The sequence below is a fragment of the Galeopterus variegatus genome, unplaced genomic scaffold (assembly GCF_000696425.1).
Source record: "Galeopterus variegatus unplaced genomic scaffold, G_variegatus-3.0.2 Scaffold7250, whole genome shotgun sequence".
Classification (NCBI taxonomy): Eukaryota; Metazoa; Chordata; class Mammalia; order Dermoptera; family Cynocephalidae; genus Galeopterus; species Galeopterus variegatus.
In genome coordinates, this window is record NW_007733361.1 from 51,376 (window position 1) to 72,543 (window position 21,168).

The following is a 21,168-nucleotide window of genomic DNA, read 5'->3' on the forward strand; positions in this document are numbered from 1 at the left end:
TCAAATGAACATGGGCACTTATTTAGTCTGATTCCCTGTAACTCTTACAAGCCATCCAAGGGGATGGATCACTTAGGATCTTGGCATTCACATGCCGTCTTAGCCCATGACAACGTTGTGTGCTTCCATCCTAAATGAATTCTTCTTCACTCAAACTACTCACCCTAGTGTTTGTACTTCTGGGGCAGAGTTTTTATCAAATCCATCAGATCGTTCTCCTAAATCATCAAGAAATAAATTCAGCACCTACATCTCCTCGAAGATTTTTATTTATTGCCTCTGGTTTGTACAACAGAAATATCTTCACTGTAGATCGTCCACCTCTTTCTACTCACTGAGGACGCCACCAGTTATATAAACAGTGTCCCCTCTTCTTCGACAGAATAGGTACTTAATGAAGACTTGAGGATGTAAGTTAATGAATTAAATAATACTGTTCCCATACCACGAGGGTGAATTACACTGGTATTAATTAAATTCCTTATTTGTGACATTATTATCCTTTTGCATTTAGATGAGATTGATACTTTTAAAATAGCTCTGTTAAAAAAAGATCTTTGAGACAACAAAATCAGATAAGTGGTGACAAGAATCCTGAAGGGGCACTGATTCCTTCAAAATCTTTCTCATGTGCTTACATTGAGCCATTCTCCCAGCTTGACTGGAGGACTAGTTAATAGGTTCATGTTTCAAGACATGAAATAGTCCTTCCTGGCCTGAGCAGATCAATGCAAAACACCCAACTTCTCAGTGAGTAACTTGCTGTTTGGAGAATCATCCTTCATTTTTTTACTAAAGCAGATGTTTTATTCTATAGTTTATTTTATTACTCCCGTCTTTCTAAAATATATATTCCTGTGAACAGTGTTGTAGAATGCCCTTATAAGAGCTCTGTTACTGAGATGTTTACATGAACAGCAATGCAAATAGTATTAGACTAAAAGGATTTTCCATCCCCAAAGAAGTTTCCAGGATAATGTGTTCTTCAAAATAGCAATAATCAGCAAAGAATACTTCACAGATCAGTGTACATGAGAAACACATTGTACAGTTTAGAAAGTAAGTCAGAATTTACTAGGGCTGGAAAAACATTGAATGTCTCAAGGAAATTTGCATCATTGCTTGACATTTAAATTTGTTTTTATGATATAATTTGTAATTAATCCATTCCCATATTTTATTTGCTTTTGGCAAGTTTAAATATTGTACAAAGTCTTAGATTTGTAATTTGTGAGCTTATATTTGATAATGGCACCTGTAATGGAGAAGTACATAATTGCTGCTTCTTTCTTGACATGAATGGCTTCATCTGAAGGGAAGATCAAGTTCAATAAGCTATAAAGTGGTTCTCAGAATGTGCTTCGATGATGGGCCAGAACATTCACTTTTTATCCATTTCTTTCTATCATAAAGGATTAAAACTGGAGGACATTTATGTCCTCCACTCTAGAATAGAGTGGAAGTGCTTCTGTTCCATGTGGATATAGCATATTTCGCCTGTGGGGATTGGGATTCTTCAGTGCATTCAATAGTGAATGTCTATTGTAATCCCATAAATACATGCAATTACAATGGGTCAATATAAAAAAATAGTGAATATCTAAGGCAATATTTCTCAAAGTGTGTTCCCCGAACCTTCAGCACCAGCATCATCTGGGAACATGTTAGAAATGCACATTCTTGGGCCCTGCTCCAGAATCAGTAACTCGGGTTTTAACAAGTCCTGCAGGTGATTGTGACACAGGCTAACTTTTGAGAACCACTGCTCTGACACTTTGTATTCAGTGTGGGCTAAGGATCAGCAGGAGCACCCGAACCCCTGTTTGCAATTTACAACATCAAGCTGGACTTTAGAACCTACCTGTTAACAAGAAACCCAGTGATCCCAATGCATATTAAAATCTGAGAGCCACTGATAAAAGACCTTAAGATTTAGAGCAGGAAACTTCCCCATGAAAGAGTATTCTTTATTCAGAGGCGTTTTGGAGGCTGTCAAAGTGGAGCTCAATGGATGCTTTAGTGTCTGTGTGTCCCTCTCAGTTGCCACTGGAATAAAGAAAGGTGGAAGAGATATGCAAACTTCTTGGCTGCAATGCTCAAAAATACAGAAGGGCACACTGTGTCTAATTCTGAGAGCAGAGCCATTGCCTGGTAAAAGCTGGTATCTGGGTCACAAATCATATATATATACATATTTGTACATACACATATATATACACAAACACACACCCAGATATAATTTCCCACAGAGATCTAGGCATGTTAGGTAAAAGCATAATTTTCAAGTCTAAATTTTTGGTAAACCTCTCAATTTTCTGTTTCACTTTTCATGTGCAAACAAAACTAAAATATTTGGGAGGGTCTTTTTCTCTTCGTTTTCTACCTTTGAATTTAATCTTCTGTAGTGTGGATGTTTTTAGGAAGTCTTTTTACAGTGAAGGAAGTCGCAGACTTTCAGGGCTATCTGTTGTCCCATTGGGGGATGGTTACGATGCTGAGGAGTCAGTGAGACAAAGCTTTCTGTGCAGGTGATGAAGTTCACCTCTTTCCAAGGCTTTGGCCTTGTTTTACATCTGCCGGTGGTGAACCCAGGGACCTGGAAGAAAAACAACAGTTGAACAAGAAAAACCTTGCTTGTAAAAATATTTTTTAGCATGAAAACACATGAGAATTAAAGGTTTTGTTTTTTTTAAATCCTTTTGAAATCTTTGCACCCCACCCCCCACCCCGTATGTAAATAGGACTGTCACTCCCATGTTTGTCCATGGCTAGAGCTCCAGATGAACCAGTGTAGTGTACGATGACAGGAACAGCTGACTCATTAGCAGGGAGCAGTGAAAGGTAATTAACCCTGGGAAAAGTACAGCTGCCGTGTGGGCTGTTCCTTTCTGTAGGATCTGATTAGAAATTAGTGTTAAACCACTGATTCTTTTTTTTTTTTTTAAGGACTGTCATTGATAATTCACTTTCACTCTCAGGTGTGTCCCTAGAAAAGGTTCTCAAATATACTTATACACAAAAGGACTCAAATCTAAAAAGCATTTTCTGATAACAGTAGACACCTGTTTTTCTTGTTGAGGGAGAGTTCTTTCAAGTAAATGTTATCTTTGACTATTGAAGATTGGTGGCATCCCAACCCATATTCTAATAGCCAGCATGTAAATTATTTGAAAGGATTGTTGTTTATAGTTGATAAGCTGTAGATAATTACCACTTAATTAAGTTTTCTCCTTTTTTCTTCCATTTTTCCTCTGATGATGCTTCTCCTCAGTACCAATGGAAACTCTGCAGTTCAAATCCAATAGCTGTTAGAGAAGGTAAGTGAAGACTATTTAAAATAAACTTCCCCCCAGAGAGAAGTAATCCCCAGCTTTTCAATGTCCTTCAAAAATCTGAGAAGTTAAGAAACTTAATTTTAGGGAACCAGCAAAGATGCTTGATTTTGTTAATGTTGGCATTCTTATGGTAATTTGGGCTATATTTTGTATATTTATATATATATATTTTTTTTTTTTGAGGAGTGCTTACTCCTGTCTATTTTGATTTTTAACTTTATATGTCTGATATGGGGAACATTAACATGTTAAAACATTTATAATTCACATGTGTAACTAAAGAATGTGGTAGACAGAATAATGCACCCCTCAAAGATGTTCATGTCCTAATCCCTGAAACCTCGCAAGGCAAAAGGGGCGTTATTAAATTAAGAGCCTTGAGACGGGAAGATTATCCTGGATTATCCAGAAAGGCCTAACTAGTCACATGGTTCTTAAGAGAAAGTCAGAAGGATGACTGAGGGATACATGACATGCAAAGGATTCAGCTCGACCCACAGTTGTTGGCTTGGAGGGCGAAGTAAGGAGGCTATGAGCGCAGGAGTGCGGCAGCCTCTGGAAGCTGGGAATGGCTCTCGGTTAACAGCCAGCAAGAGAATAGGGCCTCAGTCCTATCACAGCAAAAAACTGGATTCCTTCAACAGCCCAAATCAGCAAAGAAATGAATTCTCCCATGGAGTCTCCAGAAAGGAACACAGATCTGACTTGGTTTTAGCCTGGTGACTTTGGACCTCCAGAATTATAAGATAACAAATCTGAGCTGGTTTAAACCACTAAGTTTGTGAAATGTTGTTACAGCAGCAATAGACAACTAATACAGAGAAGAAGCCAGCCAATAGATGGGACATATTTTACAGATGGCAATATAAAGCCAATGAAGAATCTCCTGTGTCTGAATGAAGAGAAAATTTTCTTTAAAGGCTAAGATTGATAAGTAGTCTATAGAAATTGGAATATTCATGTTGTGGACTAGAAGGATGGTTATCACCAATTCAGAGATTTCTGTCTTTTGCTTTGTGACCCCCCTTCCCCACCGCCCCTCCATCCCAGAATTCTCCCTATGACAATTCTGTAAACACAGTGCCTCTGTCATCCAAGGTATAAGTGAAATGCATGCTTTACTGATCACTTTAGTGAGTCTGTGCATAACTGGGCATGGGTTGAGAGGAATGAAACTTGGGGACGGCCAGGTCACTGCTACAGTCACTAGCCCAGTCAAGAAGGCTGAGCCTAGTGCAGTACAAATCCTGGTTCTACCTTTGCTACTTGTGTGGACACCGTGCGAGGCAGGGAGTTCCCTCTGCTTCTCTTTGCTCATGTGCAAAGCTAACACCATGTCCCCACACACCTGCCACAATGACAGGAGGAGAGTGCATACGAGTGCTAACAAGAAAGGCAGGGAGTTCCCTCTGCTTCTCTTTGCTCATGTGCAAAGCTAACACCATGTCCCCACACGCCTGCCACAATGACAGGAGGAGAGTGCATACGAGTGCTAACAAGAGTGCCTGTCACTTGGCAGGAGTAAAAGTGAGCCGTACTTATCTAGAAAATACTATGTCACTTCACCATTTTGATAAAAATAATAAATTAATCTTTTTCTTCTTTTCTCATGGCTAGTGCCATTTTCTCTCTAATACAATACAAAAGTCATCAGTTTGGAGTATATGGATACACATTGTTTAGAATATAATGTAGATATTCGATAGTTGAGAATTTTGAGTGAAAAAGGTAGGTATAAGAACTAGGGACTACATGTAGTTTAAATGAGTTGGAGACTAGATAGTTTTCTTTCCAAATCTGGAAAAATAATACTAACTATATTTGTCTTTTACATTTGGCCTTTGTTACCGCGATAGAACTAAATTGAAATCATAAGCCATATTTTTCATATAAAGGAGATAAAAGTGGACATTGGGGGAGATCTGACCATAAAATCTAGCACACTTCACTTACTCTTCTTTGTATTTTGTGAGCTGATGTTCTTAACACAAGCAAAGACAAAATTGTAAATTCTCTTTAGCTGGCACAGCAACCAAGCAGACAAAATCTATAGTATCCCAGATGCTGAATGTCTGGGATGTTTTGTATTAAAATCCAATTAATAAACTATTATCTCAAGTATCTGAAAAGTACTATTTTTATTTTGTTTTGATTCAATTCAGTACTAATATATTGAGTACTTACTATGACCATGAAATCATATTGCATCAGAAGGCCAACGGGACACAGCCCCTCACTTTCAGGAGCTTACACCAGCCAAGGAAAGAGAAAACGGGCACGAGTGAGTGTAATGCCCGGCAGAACACAGTCATCAGGATGAAGTGTCCATCAATAAGTGATTGGAACCCAGAACTCTAGGAGATGCTGCCAAGCACAACATGAAGGACAAATAACGTTTCAGAAGACCGACTTTGCTTTTCTGTCACTAAAGGGAAAACTTCCTCTGAAAGTTACAAATGAAATCAACAAATTCAAAACATTTAATTTCAGCTATCTGATTCAACCATCTAGTCTCCTTGACCCTCTTGTAACTATATGAAAATATGGCTTTAATGCATTGTTTAACCACGCCAAGTACAATTTCGACTACTGGTGCTCTTTCAATTAGTCTCTGGGGACATTCATTTATTTTAGTCAAAGTTCTCTGAATCTCTCTAGGGATAAATTTTTTAGGAATCACCATCTTCTAAAAGCTTTTCCAGTCTGGTCTAAGTTTGTGCTCCACTGTCTTCTGCATCCTTCTGCTACAATATTTTCCATGTCATATTGGAATCCTCAGAGTGCTGGTTTGTAGTCTTGAGGATAAGAGTTGTGATATATATGTATCATGATGTATATATATATATATATATTATGCCTACTGTATAATATGGGACAGTATGTAGATTACTGCTCCATAAATGTACATTGAACCAATAATGAGTATATTTTCAGGAAAAGGATACTCATATTAAAAGTATTTATATTAAATTAAACACTATAGTGGGAATAAAATCCAAGGATCATTCTGCAAAAATCCAGTGCCCCGTTGGCTTCAACAATTGAGAGTCATGTCATTTTCTTTGTAAATTTCAGTAGCTCCACCCATTCCATATTTCACAGTCAGATAATAAAGATAAATGACTATATTATTTTATCTTAATTCATATTTACAGAATATGGTGAAGACTTTAATCAAAAGCAAACAGTTAATGTTGAGAAAAATAGTAGACTTGTTGAAAACATTCTAAAGAACCTCTTAAAAATGGATAAGGAAAATGGAAAATGCCCAAAGATATCAAGTATATTGTGTAACAATCTATATAATAAAATAACTTAAATAGAGAAAATTCTGTTTACATAACAAAAAGGCTTATTTTTGAATCAATAAATATTCTTTGAACTTTATTAAAAATGTTTTGACATTATAAGTTTGTTTAGTATAGACTTACTCAAAATAGCACATTTGGTTGCAAAACAAGCCTTGAAGTTAAGTGGTTAGCTTAATAAAACAGAGTTTCCATAGTTACCAGAGGAGAATAGAGAATAACTTTTACTTCTTTTGAAGCCAAGAAGGGGCTTTAGAGAAAAGATTAAGCAAATAGACATAAGCAAGTTTATTATATGTAGCTTCATACCTGATTGGCTTTTTAAAAGAGGAAACTCTTGATATTATAGGAAATTAAGTTTTTTTCACTAAACTCTCGACCAGCATATTAAGAAGTCTGAACAGTCCCTTTCTCTGGGCATTTCAAACTAGATTTTGAGTCAGAGGGAAAGCTAATTTAATAAGACATCTCTGTGAGATGCATTTCTGCTCATAGTGTTTTGTTAATAAACCATGCCATAAACGAGTGGTTAAAAATGCCATGCTAAGGACATCACTACATTACCCTGTGAGAGAAAGATCATGCAATCTTAGGTCTGACTTTATTGTTCATGATCAGTATTTGGTGGAAAGGCCTGGTGAAAGAGAAGTTGAGATCTATGCTGGTGAAGATGTCTCTTGGTGCCAACTTCATTGTTTTCTCGGTGTAGCACTGAGATCTGCTCCCTCTAAGTGTTAGTGAAGGTCACCGCTGCACAGCCCTTTGCTGCATCTCACCCAAGGAGTTCTTCCCAGTTGACTGTTGAGAAACAAAATGATAGGGTTTCCAGTATCTCCCCTTCTGCTCTCCGGCCTCTAAAGCAGCAGTGATTAACAGGACTTTTACAAAGTTTCTGTGTAGTTACAAGGACAGTTTCAATCTTCTGTCATTTTTTTGCATTAGCTATGATTATGCTTTTACCACAAAAATGCATTTGTTTTAAAGGTAACAATACAGACTGGGAGAATAGCTTATGTTTCATCTATATTTATCAGCACTCACTGTACATTTGTGTCTTCATTACCAGGAAATATTAAGGGACATTGTGCCATCTATTCCTGTTTACAGTTTATTATGCAGAGATAGGAAACACTTAGCATGTAAAATGAATGTAGAAATTATTCCTGGATAGAAACACGGACATTTCCCACTCGTTGGCTCTTTCTCCTCCATCACCGGATCAGAGTGTAATTGTCAGTAATCAGGCCTGCTTGCTGCTGATAAAACCACTCTGAATGCTAGCAGCCTTCTTTGTGTGATGACTCAATTATTCCAGAAGTGCCTCATCAAATCTGCCCCATCAGCTGGGCTAATAAATAAGGAGAAGAAACTGGCCCCCCAAAGCAAATTATAAATCCATTTGCATTAACCATTTCGCTGGTCCATGATCCAGGCAGAAATAAGCATGGCAGATTGTGTTAAGCTTATTTGAATATGTTTATAATGTTTACAGCATGCAACTTTTTTTTCCCACAAGGTGTTGGAATTATCAGTCATAAATGGCATCTAAATGCAGTTATGTTAATTACAGCAAGGCTTTAAGTATCTTTGAGGGCTATTTTGTAACTTAAATCAGGTGAAAGTTAAATCATCTTGCAGGGAGAAATATAGGTCTTACATAAGTTATTGGAATTGCTTCAGAGTTTAAGGAGAAGAGATCTGTGTTCTATTTTTACAAGGACTGAAAGGACAAATACAAATACTGTAATGCCTACTAGTTCAAGTACAATTACTTCATATCTGTCACAGTGGAAGCTAGAAGTTGTTTTCATGCTCTGTATGACTTCAGCAATCTGCAAAGCAAAAACTACATTTTCTGGGAGGAGATCAGAGTTGCTATAGCACTCCTTGTACTTAAAATTCCTTATAAGATTCTATAGGGCAAAGATTTCAAAAAGCTGGGCAAACCAGGAAGAATCAAGTATATTCATCAATGGAAATTTTGCACACTAACAAATCTTATTTTATTCTTCTTTTAAAATGTACTGAATAACAAGAAGTTTCGTTTACATCTGAGCTTTAGTGATCACTCAGGGAAGCAAAATATATTAAAAGTGCATCACAAAAAGCAATTTGTTAGTATCAAAGAATTTGTCTTGTTGAATATGCAGTGACTTAAAATCTGAAACAACCTCCCTGAAAGTAAGTGATACCTCTGACCCACTTTGCAATGGGAGCTGTTTTTCCTGCACAGTGGTTCCAGTTTTGCTGAAGCTCTTTTTTCTACTCTGCTGTGATCAGGAGCCTAATTATGGGCTGCTGGTAAAAGTAAAGCTTGTGGCCAATAAACTGTATTTTTCTTTGCATAAAAACCTCTTAAATGAAACTCACTACTTATCTTCATTTGCTCCCGCCAATGAAACATATTCCTTAATATCAACCTAAAGAGCTAAGCAGAAGAAAGTCATTTTTGATGGTGTAAATATAAAGTGGCAATAAGTTTACATAATTTTTGAACATCAACTTCTAAGTATATAATTTCTTACCATGATGGAAAAACCAATTCTATAACTCACTGATTAGAAACTCCAAAATAGGGGGTTTAAATTTTCATTGGAAATTTAACACAGCAAAATGGCAAATGGAAACTGAAGAATTCCATTGTATTCTCAGTCAAAGATATCTCCCAGATGTATGCAAATTTGACTATAACTTAAATTATCATACTTATTAATGTAAAAATAAATCTGAAAACTTAGAACTGTAAAGAACTCGCCTTACTATTCAAAAAAATAAACCAGGCAAGGATAATCTCCCTTTTTTCATCATTCCAACTAATGAATAATTGGTGAAGATACTAAAGTTAGAAGAGTAATTAAAAGATTAAAACTGTTGGAAGTTGCAGAGATATGGCATCCAGGGCTAGCAACACTAAAGCAGATATGCTGGCATTCTTCTGTTTACTTGTTAAGAAACCAAATCTAAGATGGTCTTTGGAGACTGTATTAATGTCATGAACTTCCGAGAGGACTCTTGTGCATTTCCATTCCTACTGAGATAGAATGATCTGGTTCCTTTGGTAGACAAATTCCAAAGGAAATCGTTGGTTGCAGTGGACTCACGTTAGTAATATTTCCAGGCTACAAGTGCTCTATATATTTTTATCAAATTCATTTACCTTTTCACCAATTTTTTTCACGTTGAATTTAATCCGGAGGATTTAAAAATGTATATATTACATCTTTTTGAATCATAAGTAAATCCATGGTTCTCTATTTGTAGATATAATTGACATATGTATTATACCATTTTAGATCACTCATATCACCTGATAAAGTATAGTATGGTACACTCTTTTTTAAAGTAATGCAGCAGATTTATTGTACTTTTTTAATAACAGCAAATCCATTGCATTGTATTTTAGGTTTAAAGAGCTGCCTTTTTCAGAAGCAGGTACTCACTTCTGAAGCAGCCATATAGGACTGAGAGTCCCCAGTTATTGGCAGATAGTGAAGCAGTTATAAAGGGAGTACTTTGTGATGACTTCATTTAACAAGTAGAGCCATGTCGTAATTACAGAACACACTTAAGAACCGTGTAACCTATTAGGTTGCAAACACCTTGTTTGTCATGTAGTTTCATCTTTTAAGATTGCTGTTCCATAAAAATATGAGCTTCAATGCAAAAGCGTTCTTCTTAGTAGGTGGGGGACAGAACTAACTTTGTTTCAAGTTCTAGAAGCTTGGTCAATATTCCAAATGTTAGGTTAACTGTCTTCAAAAATGTGTATTTTCTGTGAATATTTTAGTAAGTGCTTAAGTTGTATAAAATGGTTTAAGATCATCAGCAAAAATGACTAAGTATGGCAACTAATCAAAGTGGGTTGTTAAAGGTATGTCCTTGATATCATAGTGCACATGCAGGGAAGAGAGGGAACCAATTTCAGTGGAAGATTCCTTTTGGTATCTGCCAAGGCTGTGCTTCCAGAAAGCAGGTGGGTGGAGTGATTAACGATAGATGCATGGAATGGAAAGCCTCTGCAGGGCTCATCATTCCCAGTTGTATTTTGGTGTGCTTCAACTTCATGAGCTCCAGTGTGTCAAATCATATCTCTAAACTTATATTTTGTCGGTGCCCTCTGTGCACTTCTCCAAGCCGATCTCAGCTGCGCTGTCTTAACTCCACTCCCCAGGGAGGGGAGCCAGGCAGATGGGGTTAGGGCAGAGGACTGATGCATCTGACAGCAAACGGCCGGGTTGTTGAGTGGAAGCTGTGAGCGTCAGGAAGCTACTTTTCCCCTGAGAACCAACTAACCACTGAAGAAAGTTGAAAATGAGCCCTTTGAGAAACGCTATTAAAAGTAGTAAAAAATTGCAATTGTGCAGATGATGTGCTGCTGTGTGCTTATTCGGATGCTAATGAGTTTGACATTAGGGAACTCAGAGGCTTTACAGCTACTCCCTTATGTGATTCAGTTCTTTATTGGCAATCTTTGAGAAAATAAATGGAAAATGTATTGCTAATAAATACATAACACGATAGGGTATTAGACAAAAAGCCATTACTTTCAGGATTTAGAAAGAGCTTTGTTCACCAGTGTGACTGTTTTCCAGGATCTTTTGTTTTAGGTTAGTGTACAGCAAACAAAGGGGAGTAGCAGGTGGAAAGCTTCAGAACTCTTTCTGAACCGAGGGTGCAGGAGAATAGGCCAAAAACGTTTGTGGAGAAAGCCTTCTTTTAGTTGCAATCAAACACAAACAGAATTCCCAAGCTCCCGTGCTACTTTTCAATTCTTACATCATGTGCCGTAATCTGCTCTATCACTGGAGAGAGTTTTATCTCCATTTTTCCCTTTAGTTGCAATCAAACACAAACAGAATTCCCAAGCTCCCGTGCTACTTTTCAATTCTTACACCATGTGCCGTAATCTGCTCTATCACTGGAGAGAGTTTTATCTCCATTTTTCCGCAGGAACTACCATTGCTGGCTTGAGCTGAAGAAGCATCTGCTTAATGTCTGGTCAAAGCCTAGAAGTGATACAGAAATCTATGGTTAGAGAGCTGGACTCTGCAGTGTACCGCAAGGGACAAAAGACAGGACGATAGAAATCTCCTGCAAGGAAGGTTGGTGGTTTGTGTTTTTAAAATACCAGAACTGCCAGATGTAAACATTTTAAATGTGCATTGATATATGTGGTGTTTGTGTAAATAGGTCCTCTCTAGTACGTTGAGTGCAGTACACTGAATTTCAAAGTTTTCTCTCAAGGGCCGAATGGCCTGATGAAAACAGAGGCTGTGCCCATCCCTGGGTCCGAGCAGAGGTGATGCCACAATGTGCACTGTGACTGAACACAAAGTGACCCGAGGGCAGGTCTTTTCTAGGAAAGCAGGTTAGAACACTAGCAGAAGTGTCGTTTTCTCTCAAGGGCCGAATGGCCTGATGAAAACAGAGGCTGTGCCCATCCCTGGGTCCGAACAGAGGTGATGCCACAATGTGCACTGTGACTGAACACAAAGTGACCCGAGGGCAGGTTGTTTCCAGGAAAGCAGGTTAGAACACTAGCAGAAGTGTGAGCAGCACTTTATGATGGCCTCACCGAAGTGAAGCCTAAGTAACCAAAGGACACATTCTGAGTTTGTCTTTTGTGACTTCTTGAGTATCGTGCATTCCACATATTGTCTTGACTCTTTCTTTTGGGTGCTAAAAGTAAAGATAATAGTTAAAATAACTGAAAGTCCTTCTTATCCAGTTTCCCAACTACATTGAAAATGTAATTGGTAATAAAGACAGAAACGAATTTGGGTTACCTTTAAAAAATCCTTTGCTCATTGATACTTCTATAAAAATGTTCATTCTGTTTGTGGTAGAACAACCCAATGACAGGTAACGTGCCAGTGTGGGCTTAGTGTTCATTTAGGCATCTGTTGCTGCTCTTCTGTTTCCTGAAGGAAAGCCTGACATGCTTTCCTTCCTTTATTTTTCTCTCAGTAGAATGAACTTCAGGATTTCTCACTAAATCGGACACATTTAGTCACTCTGACGGAGCAGAGCACACTGAGTTGGCATACAAGTTACCTGGAGAAAGAGAGAGGTATTTTATTTATTAAAAAGTAGAATATATTGAAAGAAAATGAATTCCATCAAAGAATTTATATAAAGCCTTCCTTTACAGCAGTGTGTGGTCTCTATGGTTTGCTTTCAAATTTATTGTTAGTGCTGAATTTAGAATTGTGATTTTTGTCAGAAGCACAGTCCATTTAATATTTAAAAATATTAAACCAATATCCCCTGAGCCTCCTAACCTTTTGCATATTGATTAATATGTGTTATTTGTTCACACAGTTGCCCTTAAAGAAAGGTTTATTGTTAAAAATAGTTTTAAAAATAATATTAATTCATTTGTATTAGAAATTAGTTTGCTTAATAATGAAGACTGAGTTTTTTTAAAGCGTGATTTTAAAAGCACTATAGATAACTTCTAGAGTTATTTCTTACAAACGCTGAATAGTAAGAAATTGGGTTGTTCTTAAGAAAAGTCTGCTTAATACATCCCTGTATGAAGGAGCTTGTTTTCTAACATTTACGTATTTTGCAACAAACGCATTTTAAAATATCGGCAAGAAAAATTTAAAGACCCTTTTAGTGTTATTACTTGCCTTGAGTTATCTTTAAACACGGCATATTAAAAAATAAAGCAAACAAACAAAAAACATCTCTCCTAAAACACAAAGTTGGTGATTGCCCCCTAATGTCACAAAGCTGTGACTCTGAGCCCGTGGGTATGATGACTAATAGAAATCCTTGGCACATGTTGGTGACCTAAGGGAATAATAGAACTATTTGCTGGAGTCGTTTGGCGAAAGGACACCAACACATGGCTTTGGTTTATATTCAGCATTTCCAGTTCTACAAAGTTGCAAGATGAAGTCTACGACACAGTGACATCTCAGAAATACGAATCCGCAAAAATCACCCTCCTTATAAGCTACCAAAGCTTGTCTCTGGTCTATTGCGGTACATTTCCAGTTGATCCTAGACAATTTCCTTTAAAAATCATCTCATCTGTGGGAAATGTACATGCACAGGCCCTCAGGAAGATCTATTTCCCAGAATACTGTACTTAATCTGATATCAGACTGAATCTGCTTTTTCCTTTAGGTTTGGTATTTATGGCCCTAGGAGGGATTAGGGAAGACAAGGAAAAGTAGTATAAATCTAAAGTGAACATATCATTCAATTCTTCAGCTTTCTATACAGAATCAAAGGCAGTACAATAAGAGAGATAAAGGAACAAAGAGTTGAAATCAAGGGTAGTGTGTCCCACAAAGGTTGAGATGTTCAGAAAAGTGTAAATATGTCATCATGAATGGTGTAAAAAACCATGTTTTTGCTACAGCTGAGATTTTTTTAAAAACTTACTTTCTAAACGTGCTCCTCGTCTTCCTGAGTAATTAATAAACGTATGAAAACTAGAAAAGTAAAAAGAGAGTAAGAATAGACAAAAAATATACTTAAACGTTCCTGGTATCCCTCTGCATAAGTCAGCTGTTGTCCCTTATTTAGCACTGCAGCTCATTTTCCCCACAATTTTTCCTTGTGTAACAGGTAAACATCTCTGCTGCTGTTTTGGGTTGACCCAAAGCCATGTTTAAAGCAAAGTGATGCCAGAATCATCCAAAGAAAGGGCACGCAGTGCGGTGTTCTTCGTTTTTCAGTCTGGCCAATTTCATCCCAAGGTGCTGGCATCATCTAGTTGTTTCATGTTCTGGGCTTAGCCTTTTCCAACTTCCTGAGTTTCTCTTTGTCATTTTTTAAAAAACATTGATTTGTAAAAAGGAAGCATCCACTAAGGATAAAGGGCTTCTCATGGCAGCCACAGACCTTCTCTCACCATGGCCATGAATTCCCAAGGATGGAAGCGACATCTCACATGAGCAATGAGATACAAAACACGACCATACTTCCAGGTCAAAAGCTCAGGAGAGGAACACAATGAAGTCCCGTCAAAAGGGGAAATCACTGCAAGTAGAATGTTTGTGAAGGACTTCGCAAATTAAAAGCAGCTACCTGCCTGAGGCATTTAACTAGGCAGTACTGAGATTACTTGTATAAGGGCTTTCAAAAAGTGCCCTCAGAACACTGTGATTACCATGACTTTTTGCTACAAATATTAAGAAACTCGTGACTACTTATGAGTGTATATTATAAGTACGTATTGGGGTTGTCAGTATCTAGAGCTCTGTTGAAAGGAGAAACAAAATTTCAACTTCACCAAGGGATTTATTTTATCTAAGTTTTAAGAAGTGATTAAATATTTACTTGGAAAGTTTAGTTTGGTTTGGTTTGGTTTTTGGTGGTCTTTTGTTCTGTTTTGTCATTCGGTTAAAATAGGATGTTGAGTGAAAAATAAAACCAAAGGGAACTAAACCTCCCCACATACCAGTAGTTGGCTTGCATGAATGAAAAACAAATTGAGTTTATGAATTCTGTGTCCTGCTCCTTGAGTCTCTCTCCCACAAAACAACAATTCCAGGACTTCCTCTTCAGCCCAAAAGAAGGTAGCAGATCTGTGCCCTGGGGTGATGTGGAAGACGTCTGCGTATCGCCCCTTGATGTAAGCTCCAGTCAGAAAAGACGTGACGTTCATGGAGCTAGGGAATCATTTTGTACACCTGTGTTTAGGTTTGTAAGTATATAAAGATGGTAAATGAGAGCTTTCCCAATTCAACAAAATAGCTACATTTCATTTTACGGTCATTCTTCATTTCATATCTGCTTATTTTCATTGTTGGTTCTTGCATGTCCCCCTTTTCCAAATTTTGCTTCTTGGCCTTCTTTATTTTATATGTTTTTTTACCGCACGCCATTTCTCCTTGTATATACCCCTTTCCCAGAGAATTGGGACATGAAAGCTTTTTAAAAGGCTTCTTGGCCTTCTTTATTTTATATGTTTTTTTACCGCACGCCATTTCTCCTTGTATATACTCCTTTCCCAGAGAATTGGGACATGAAAGCTTTTTAAAAGTCTTCTTCATGGCTTTCATAGGAATTAGATACCAAACGTGAACCACTTTTTTCTACTTGCTATAGAAATATTATACATAATATATCAATACTTACAGGTTAAACTGAACTTTTCTTAAGGCAGTTTTATTTTTTTTTAATTTCAGGATCTTATTTTGTTGATGAGAGAATTTTTACAAAATAAAATCTCTGTTTTGAAAAAAGGCATGATTTGTTAAGTTTTACAAAATAAGTTGCAGGCTTTTCAACAATACCTGGGACTCAAGCAGTAAAAATGATGAAGTCTTCTACTCTAGTGGGAAAAAACAAAGTTCCCAACAAGGAGTATAATTTTCAAGATTGCAGTACATGTTATATAGGTCAATTTCCTGAATCATGCCTTAATCAGGTGCCTCTTCTATAATTCTGGAAGAATTTGAAAGAATGATAATCTACCCCTACCCTTCCTATGGTTTCAACATATGCACTGAGGTAGAAATCTCTTTCATTTTTTAATGGTCCATTACCTAGTCAAGGTACCTATTGAATATGAGGCTTAATTTTAGAAAAATTAGGTCTTCCTATTGACAGTTTACTAAAGTCCACAAAAATTATCCAAATAAAGAATACTTAGAAATTTCTACTCCCATATCCAAGATTCTAGAGGACAAAGACCTATTTTTAAATTGAGATCTATGAGGAGAAAGAACCATCTCATGAATGTTAAAACTCTCCAGCCCCCAAAAGAAAAGCACACATGCTCTAGGTTTCTGATATTCCTGTTCCCCAATGAGTCACAAGATGCCCAGACACCAAACTTAGTAACTTTTAGTTCTTTTTTAGTTCTTCAGGTGTGAAGAAGAGAAAGAAGGTGAAATAGTTGGGTTGTGTACTATGGCCTTGATCCATTTCACTGCTACAACTTGGCAAACCAGTTAAATTTGAAAACTTAGTTTTACAAATGCATTATCAGATTTTAAAATGTTTACTGTATATAAGATACATATATATATACACACACACATACATATATATATCACACCAACAAGAGGACAATAGCTCAAAAAAATACAATTATGAGACTAGCATTCCAAGCACAATCCAGAGAGGTCCATAAATATTTATGCTTTTCTTGCAATGACTTTAATGGAAAGATGGCTACATGTGGTAGTAACAAGAGGCCAGGCCCTTGGATAGCTGAACTGCAAAATAGAATTAGGCTTAAAACTATTATAAAGAAGGTTGTACTTAAATACACTTCTGAAACTTTTACGTGTGCCTGCTGGCACTCTTTGTAGTCTGTAGCTGAACTGCAAAATAGAATTAGGCTTAAAACTATTATAAAGAAGGTTGTACTTAAATACGCTTCTGAAACTTTTACGTGTGCCTGCTGGCACTCTTTGTAGTCTGTGTTTCAGTTTTGATATGGAAACTCATGGAGTTCAACCTTCCCTTGCCTTTGGGGGAGTTTTTCCGAATGGCTGGGAAGAGCTAATAATACCTGTAAGGCTGGAGAGCCGCAGACCAGGAGTGTGGCTGCTCACCAATGGAAGTGGCTTCCTTGGAAACATTTGGTGGTTTTCTCATTTTAGCTCTCACATGCTACTGATCTCTCTTGATCTAGTAATTCACTCAGCGCATGGAGGGCCATTTCTGCGAGTTGAGCCACTCTGTCTGCAGCAGAGATGCTCACAGAGGAAAAGAAGTGGGATTTCACAAGGCAGTACTCACCATCCTGGATAAAGCAAGGCAGAGCCACATCTATCATAAACTCATGTGGTTTTAAAAGAAGGAAAATCCACAGGAGAAAAACACCTCTGTTTTATTGTTGTTTTTCTCTTATTGTGTACTTCGAAAATATTCACAACAATGAACCATTTTATTTAGACTAAAGCTACTGCTGTTTAGCAAAAGTGGTGAACACTTTTTGTCTGCTGATTTAAAAAGCAGTTCAACCATTGGTATGGTGTTTATTATGAAATGACAAAAGAGTTCTGGTGGTTTTAATAGTTTTAGCTTAGGAGAGCTGTCGTTAATTTTGTCTGTAGTGTTGCAGGTGAAAAAATGCACAACGGATAAATAGTCTATATTGGTTTAACTGAACATAATATATAGTGTGTTCTGGAGTTGTTTGTCTCAATAGACTATAGTAATCAAAAGTAATGAACCTATTATGTGCAGGACCTTGGAGAGCGTCGAATGGCAGTAAAAGTGTGGCACATAAAAGGTTTATTAAGGGAAATTAAAGTCCATCATTGCCACACCTGCTCCCCTATTATAAGTCTATGGCAGGTCAGTGCCTTCAATCACAACTCAGCCTCCGAGAGCAGAGACGCGGCCCCCATTACCATGGCAGTCACACCGCACCCGAGCTGGTGTCAGGATTTGAGGGTGGAAGCCACGGAAAGTGCCTTCTGCCTGCCTCTGATTTCCAGCAAGCAAAACAACTTATTTACGTTTAAGAATTCCTTATGGTGATATACAGAAGTGAATTAAACTTGCTAAGAGATGGTTAGCAGATTCTAGTGAAATGGGTGGGTGTAGTCGGGTCAGAGTCTATGAGAACAACAGGCTCTTACAGTTCTGTGCATTCCTTTGCTAATTTATTTGATTACATTTAAAATAGTAATGATGTTTTAGGGAATCTGAAACTGACACACCATCACTCAAATTTCATCTTCCTTATGCCCTTGGATGATTATAACCATAACCAGTATTTATTCTGGAATTCTGGGAGTGAACGTATATCATTGCTGATAATCAGAATTTCTAACGGTATTTTCAGAGGTTTGTCTCCATGTTGCTTTTTTAGACAGGGAATTATTTTTCCTAACTTAGAAAGAGGTATGTATCAGGAAGGGTCTAGAAATGTAAATGGATTAGATTTTAGCAAATCAGTCTGAAATCTTTTGGTTTGATATGTGAGGTTCCATCTCCTTCACAACCACTGCTAATCACACAATCCTTTCTCTATTTTTATAATGCCAGAAGTGTTTGAATCACTAGCAAACACTTGTGGACAAGGACATCTGCCCTGTTGTCACTGTTTTCTCATATAGATGGTCTCTATAGATGTATTTCTAAAACCAGTGGTATGCGAGGGCAGTCACAGTTATATCCTTGTAGAGCCAGAATGGGATTCCAGAGCATGGAAAGCTATTCTGTTTTTTCATAATGACCTTCAGAACTTCTAATTATATGTTTTTCATATTTTGGTCACTGTCAAAGGAATGACCTCTGGACTATGTGTTCATGTTACAGATGGATGCAGAGGCTGAAGATAAAACACTGCGTACTCGCTCTAAAGGGACCGAGGGTGAGTGAGCAAGTGGGGTCTGTGAAATGCTGCCCCGCGTACCAGGGAAGGGAGTTCCAATGCTCAGTCTCTAATGTGGTCAGAATGATTGCAACTTTCTCGGGGCTTCTGTTTTCCTAATCAAGCCAGGACACTGGCTCTTGGCACTGAGAGGCAAAATAGCAAGAACCAGGAGTTAAAGAACTCGGAAAAGTCCAAACGATGTACGATACTAATTTTTACAAAATGCAGTCTTGAGTGAACGTGAAAATCATGCAAAATAACGTGAGGTTCAGCAAACGAAGAATGCCTCATGGAGACCTACGAGTTATTCAGGTGACCTTTAATGGCCAAGGGAAAAAACCAAGTTGCTAGTTTACTGCCAAAGCAGGTTTGGGGGTTTATTCTATCTGCTTTAGTGACTCCCAATCTAAACTTAGTTCAAGTAAAATGGTGATGTTTGTTTTTTGACTGTCCCTGCTGGGAATTTCCGGCAGCCCTGCAAAGCGATGTTTGGAAGGTTTAACTTGCCAGTTATCCCTCTCTTTTTGTAACCAACAGATGGTAATGTAATACTGAAATATAAACAGGCCCTTGATGATCTAAACATCTGGAAAACAGGATTGACTGGCAGTAATACCCCTTAAGGAAAATAACTTTTATTATAATTAGCTATATTTTTGTGACCCTTAATTCTAAGTGGAAAACTGTGGGTTCACCATGGCCTCTGAAAACACTGGGGTAGCTCTTCCCCACCCCTCCCCGCCTTTCCCAGGGCTCGCCTTGCTGAGGAAGGCTGAGTCACAGCAGCAACGTGCACTGGTTTGGAAGGATTTTGAGATGCACAGTTGAAAGTGGCTGATCAAATCGAATGCTTTCATTAGCTGTGTTTTGATATGTAGTCAAGATTGTTAATTACCGTTTGAGTAAAGTCCAGAATCCCAAAATTTTTAAGAAATTCAAAGATCATTTTTTTCAGTTAAAAAATGTATCATTATTCATGGTAACCAAAATTCAGAATAACACTGTTCACAATATGAGACTTTTCTCTACTTAAACAGTTTTACGTTGTTTTATTTTCCAGTTTAAGCTTAAATTACTTTTAAAGTAACCACATTGTATATCCTAATATGTGGAATGTAGTATTTCTAAACAGTAAATTTTTATGCAGGAAACTTCTCAATAGGATAAAAGTTTAAGAAAAACAGTTTGTTTCGTTATGTAGGATACACTCATGCCTGCCATAAATATCAGCATTGTTGGGATTGAATTTGGATTATATGAATCTCTTACGTTTACTTCTAAAAGCACACTACTCTATCATACTTTTAAAATGTGAGTCTTTTAATTTACAATTCTTTTTGGACTCGAATTCTTTTGGCAAATGCATATGCACCCTTAAACAGAGTCAAATGTTCTTCTAGGGATGGAGCAACTGTTTTATGAGTAGTCTTTAAAAGCGCCTGTTGTTTCTGTGAATGTGCTCTTTGCCCTCATGTAGGCAGGTATCTGTAAACAGAAAGTTCTTTAGCTTCCATCGTATCATTCAGAAAAATCAAAGCTCTTTTTCCTGTAAATTCCTCATTTTTAAAAGGTTGTTGATATTAATATGGCTAAAGCTCCCCCCCCCCTTTCTATATGTAGAAAGTTTATGGAATAAAATCATGGGACATATTCATTTGCCAGTTTTGCCAATTTTATTTAAATACTTTTTGCATAATTTCCTATTAAAAATAAAAATTACTTAAAAAATAATTCAAGCCCTTCGTGGGCCTTTAATTTTTCAATGAATCTCTAAAGACAGATATTTGGAAACTCCAATCTGTGATGGCAAGGCCCCAGGGTCACCCAAGGCACTAAACCCAAAGTCAGTCTTTTCTGGGTCATAGTCATCTGATCTTTTATTTCCAAAGAACCAGAATAAGAAAAGATCAATCCACCCAGTGAAAAACCAAGTGGGGTGCATACTAAGCATTTATTGGTCATTATCTCTAGGTGGGTGAAGTTTCAATAACGCAGTTCTGGAAAGTATGAACTGATTGAGTCCTCTTTTCTTGTTACAGTGCCAATGGACTCCCTCATCCAGGAGCTCAGGTAAGATTTGCCCTTCATTACTTTTTCTCATATTGATTGGCATTAATTATTAGAATGACTTGTATTTTTTGAGCCTCACAATCCTTGTTTCAGTATGAGGAATAAGCCAAAGGGCTTCTTTCACCTAAACTCTGTCTAGACACCAGAGAAGCAG

The 21,168-nt window shown here is 37.4% G+C and overlaps 1 protein-coding gene across 1 annotated transcript in view; it reads left to right on the plus strand.

Annotated features, from left to right (window-relative positions):
• The first annotated feature begins 15,228 nt into the window (after positions 1–15,228).
• ST18 (suppression of tumorigenicity 18, zinc finger) overlaps positions 15,229–21,168 on the plus strand; it is an 88,717-nt gene continuing 82,777 nt past the window's right edge. The window contains exons 1-3 of the mRNA XM_008591749.1: positions 15,229–15,304; positions 18,887–18,941; positions 20,984–21,014. Coding sequence (XP_008589971.1) covers positions 18,887–18,941; positions 20,984–21,014 — 86 coding nt within the window. The 5' untranslated portion in view covers positions 15,229–15,304. The remainder of the gene's footprint in view (positions 15,305–18,886; positions 18,942–20,983; positions 21,015–21,168) is intronic.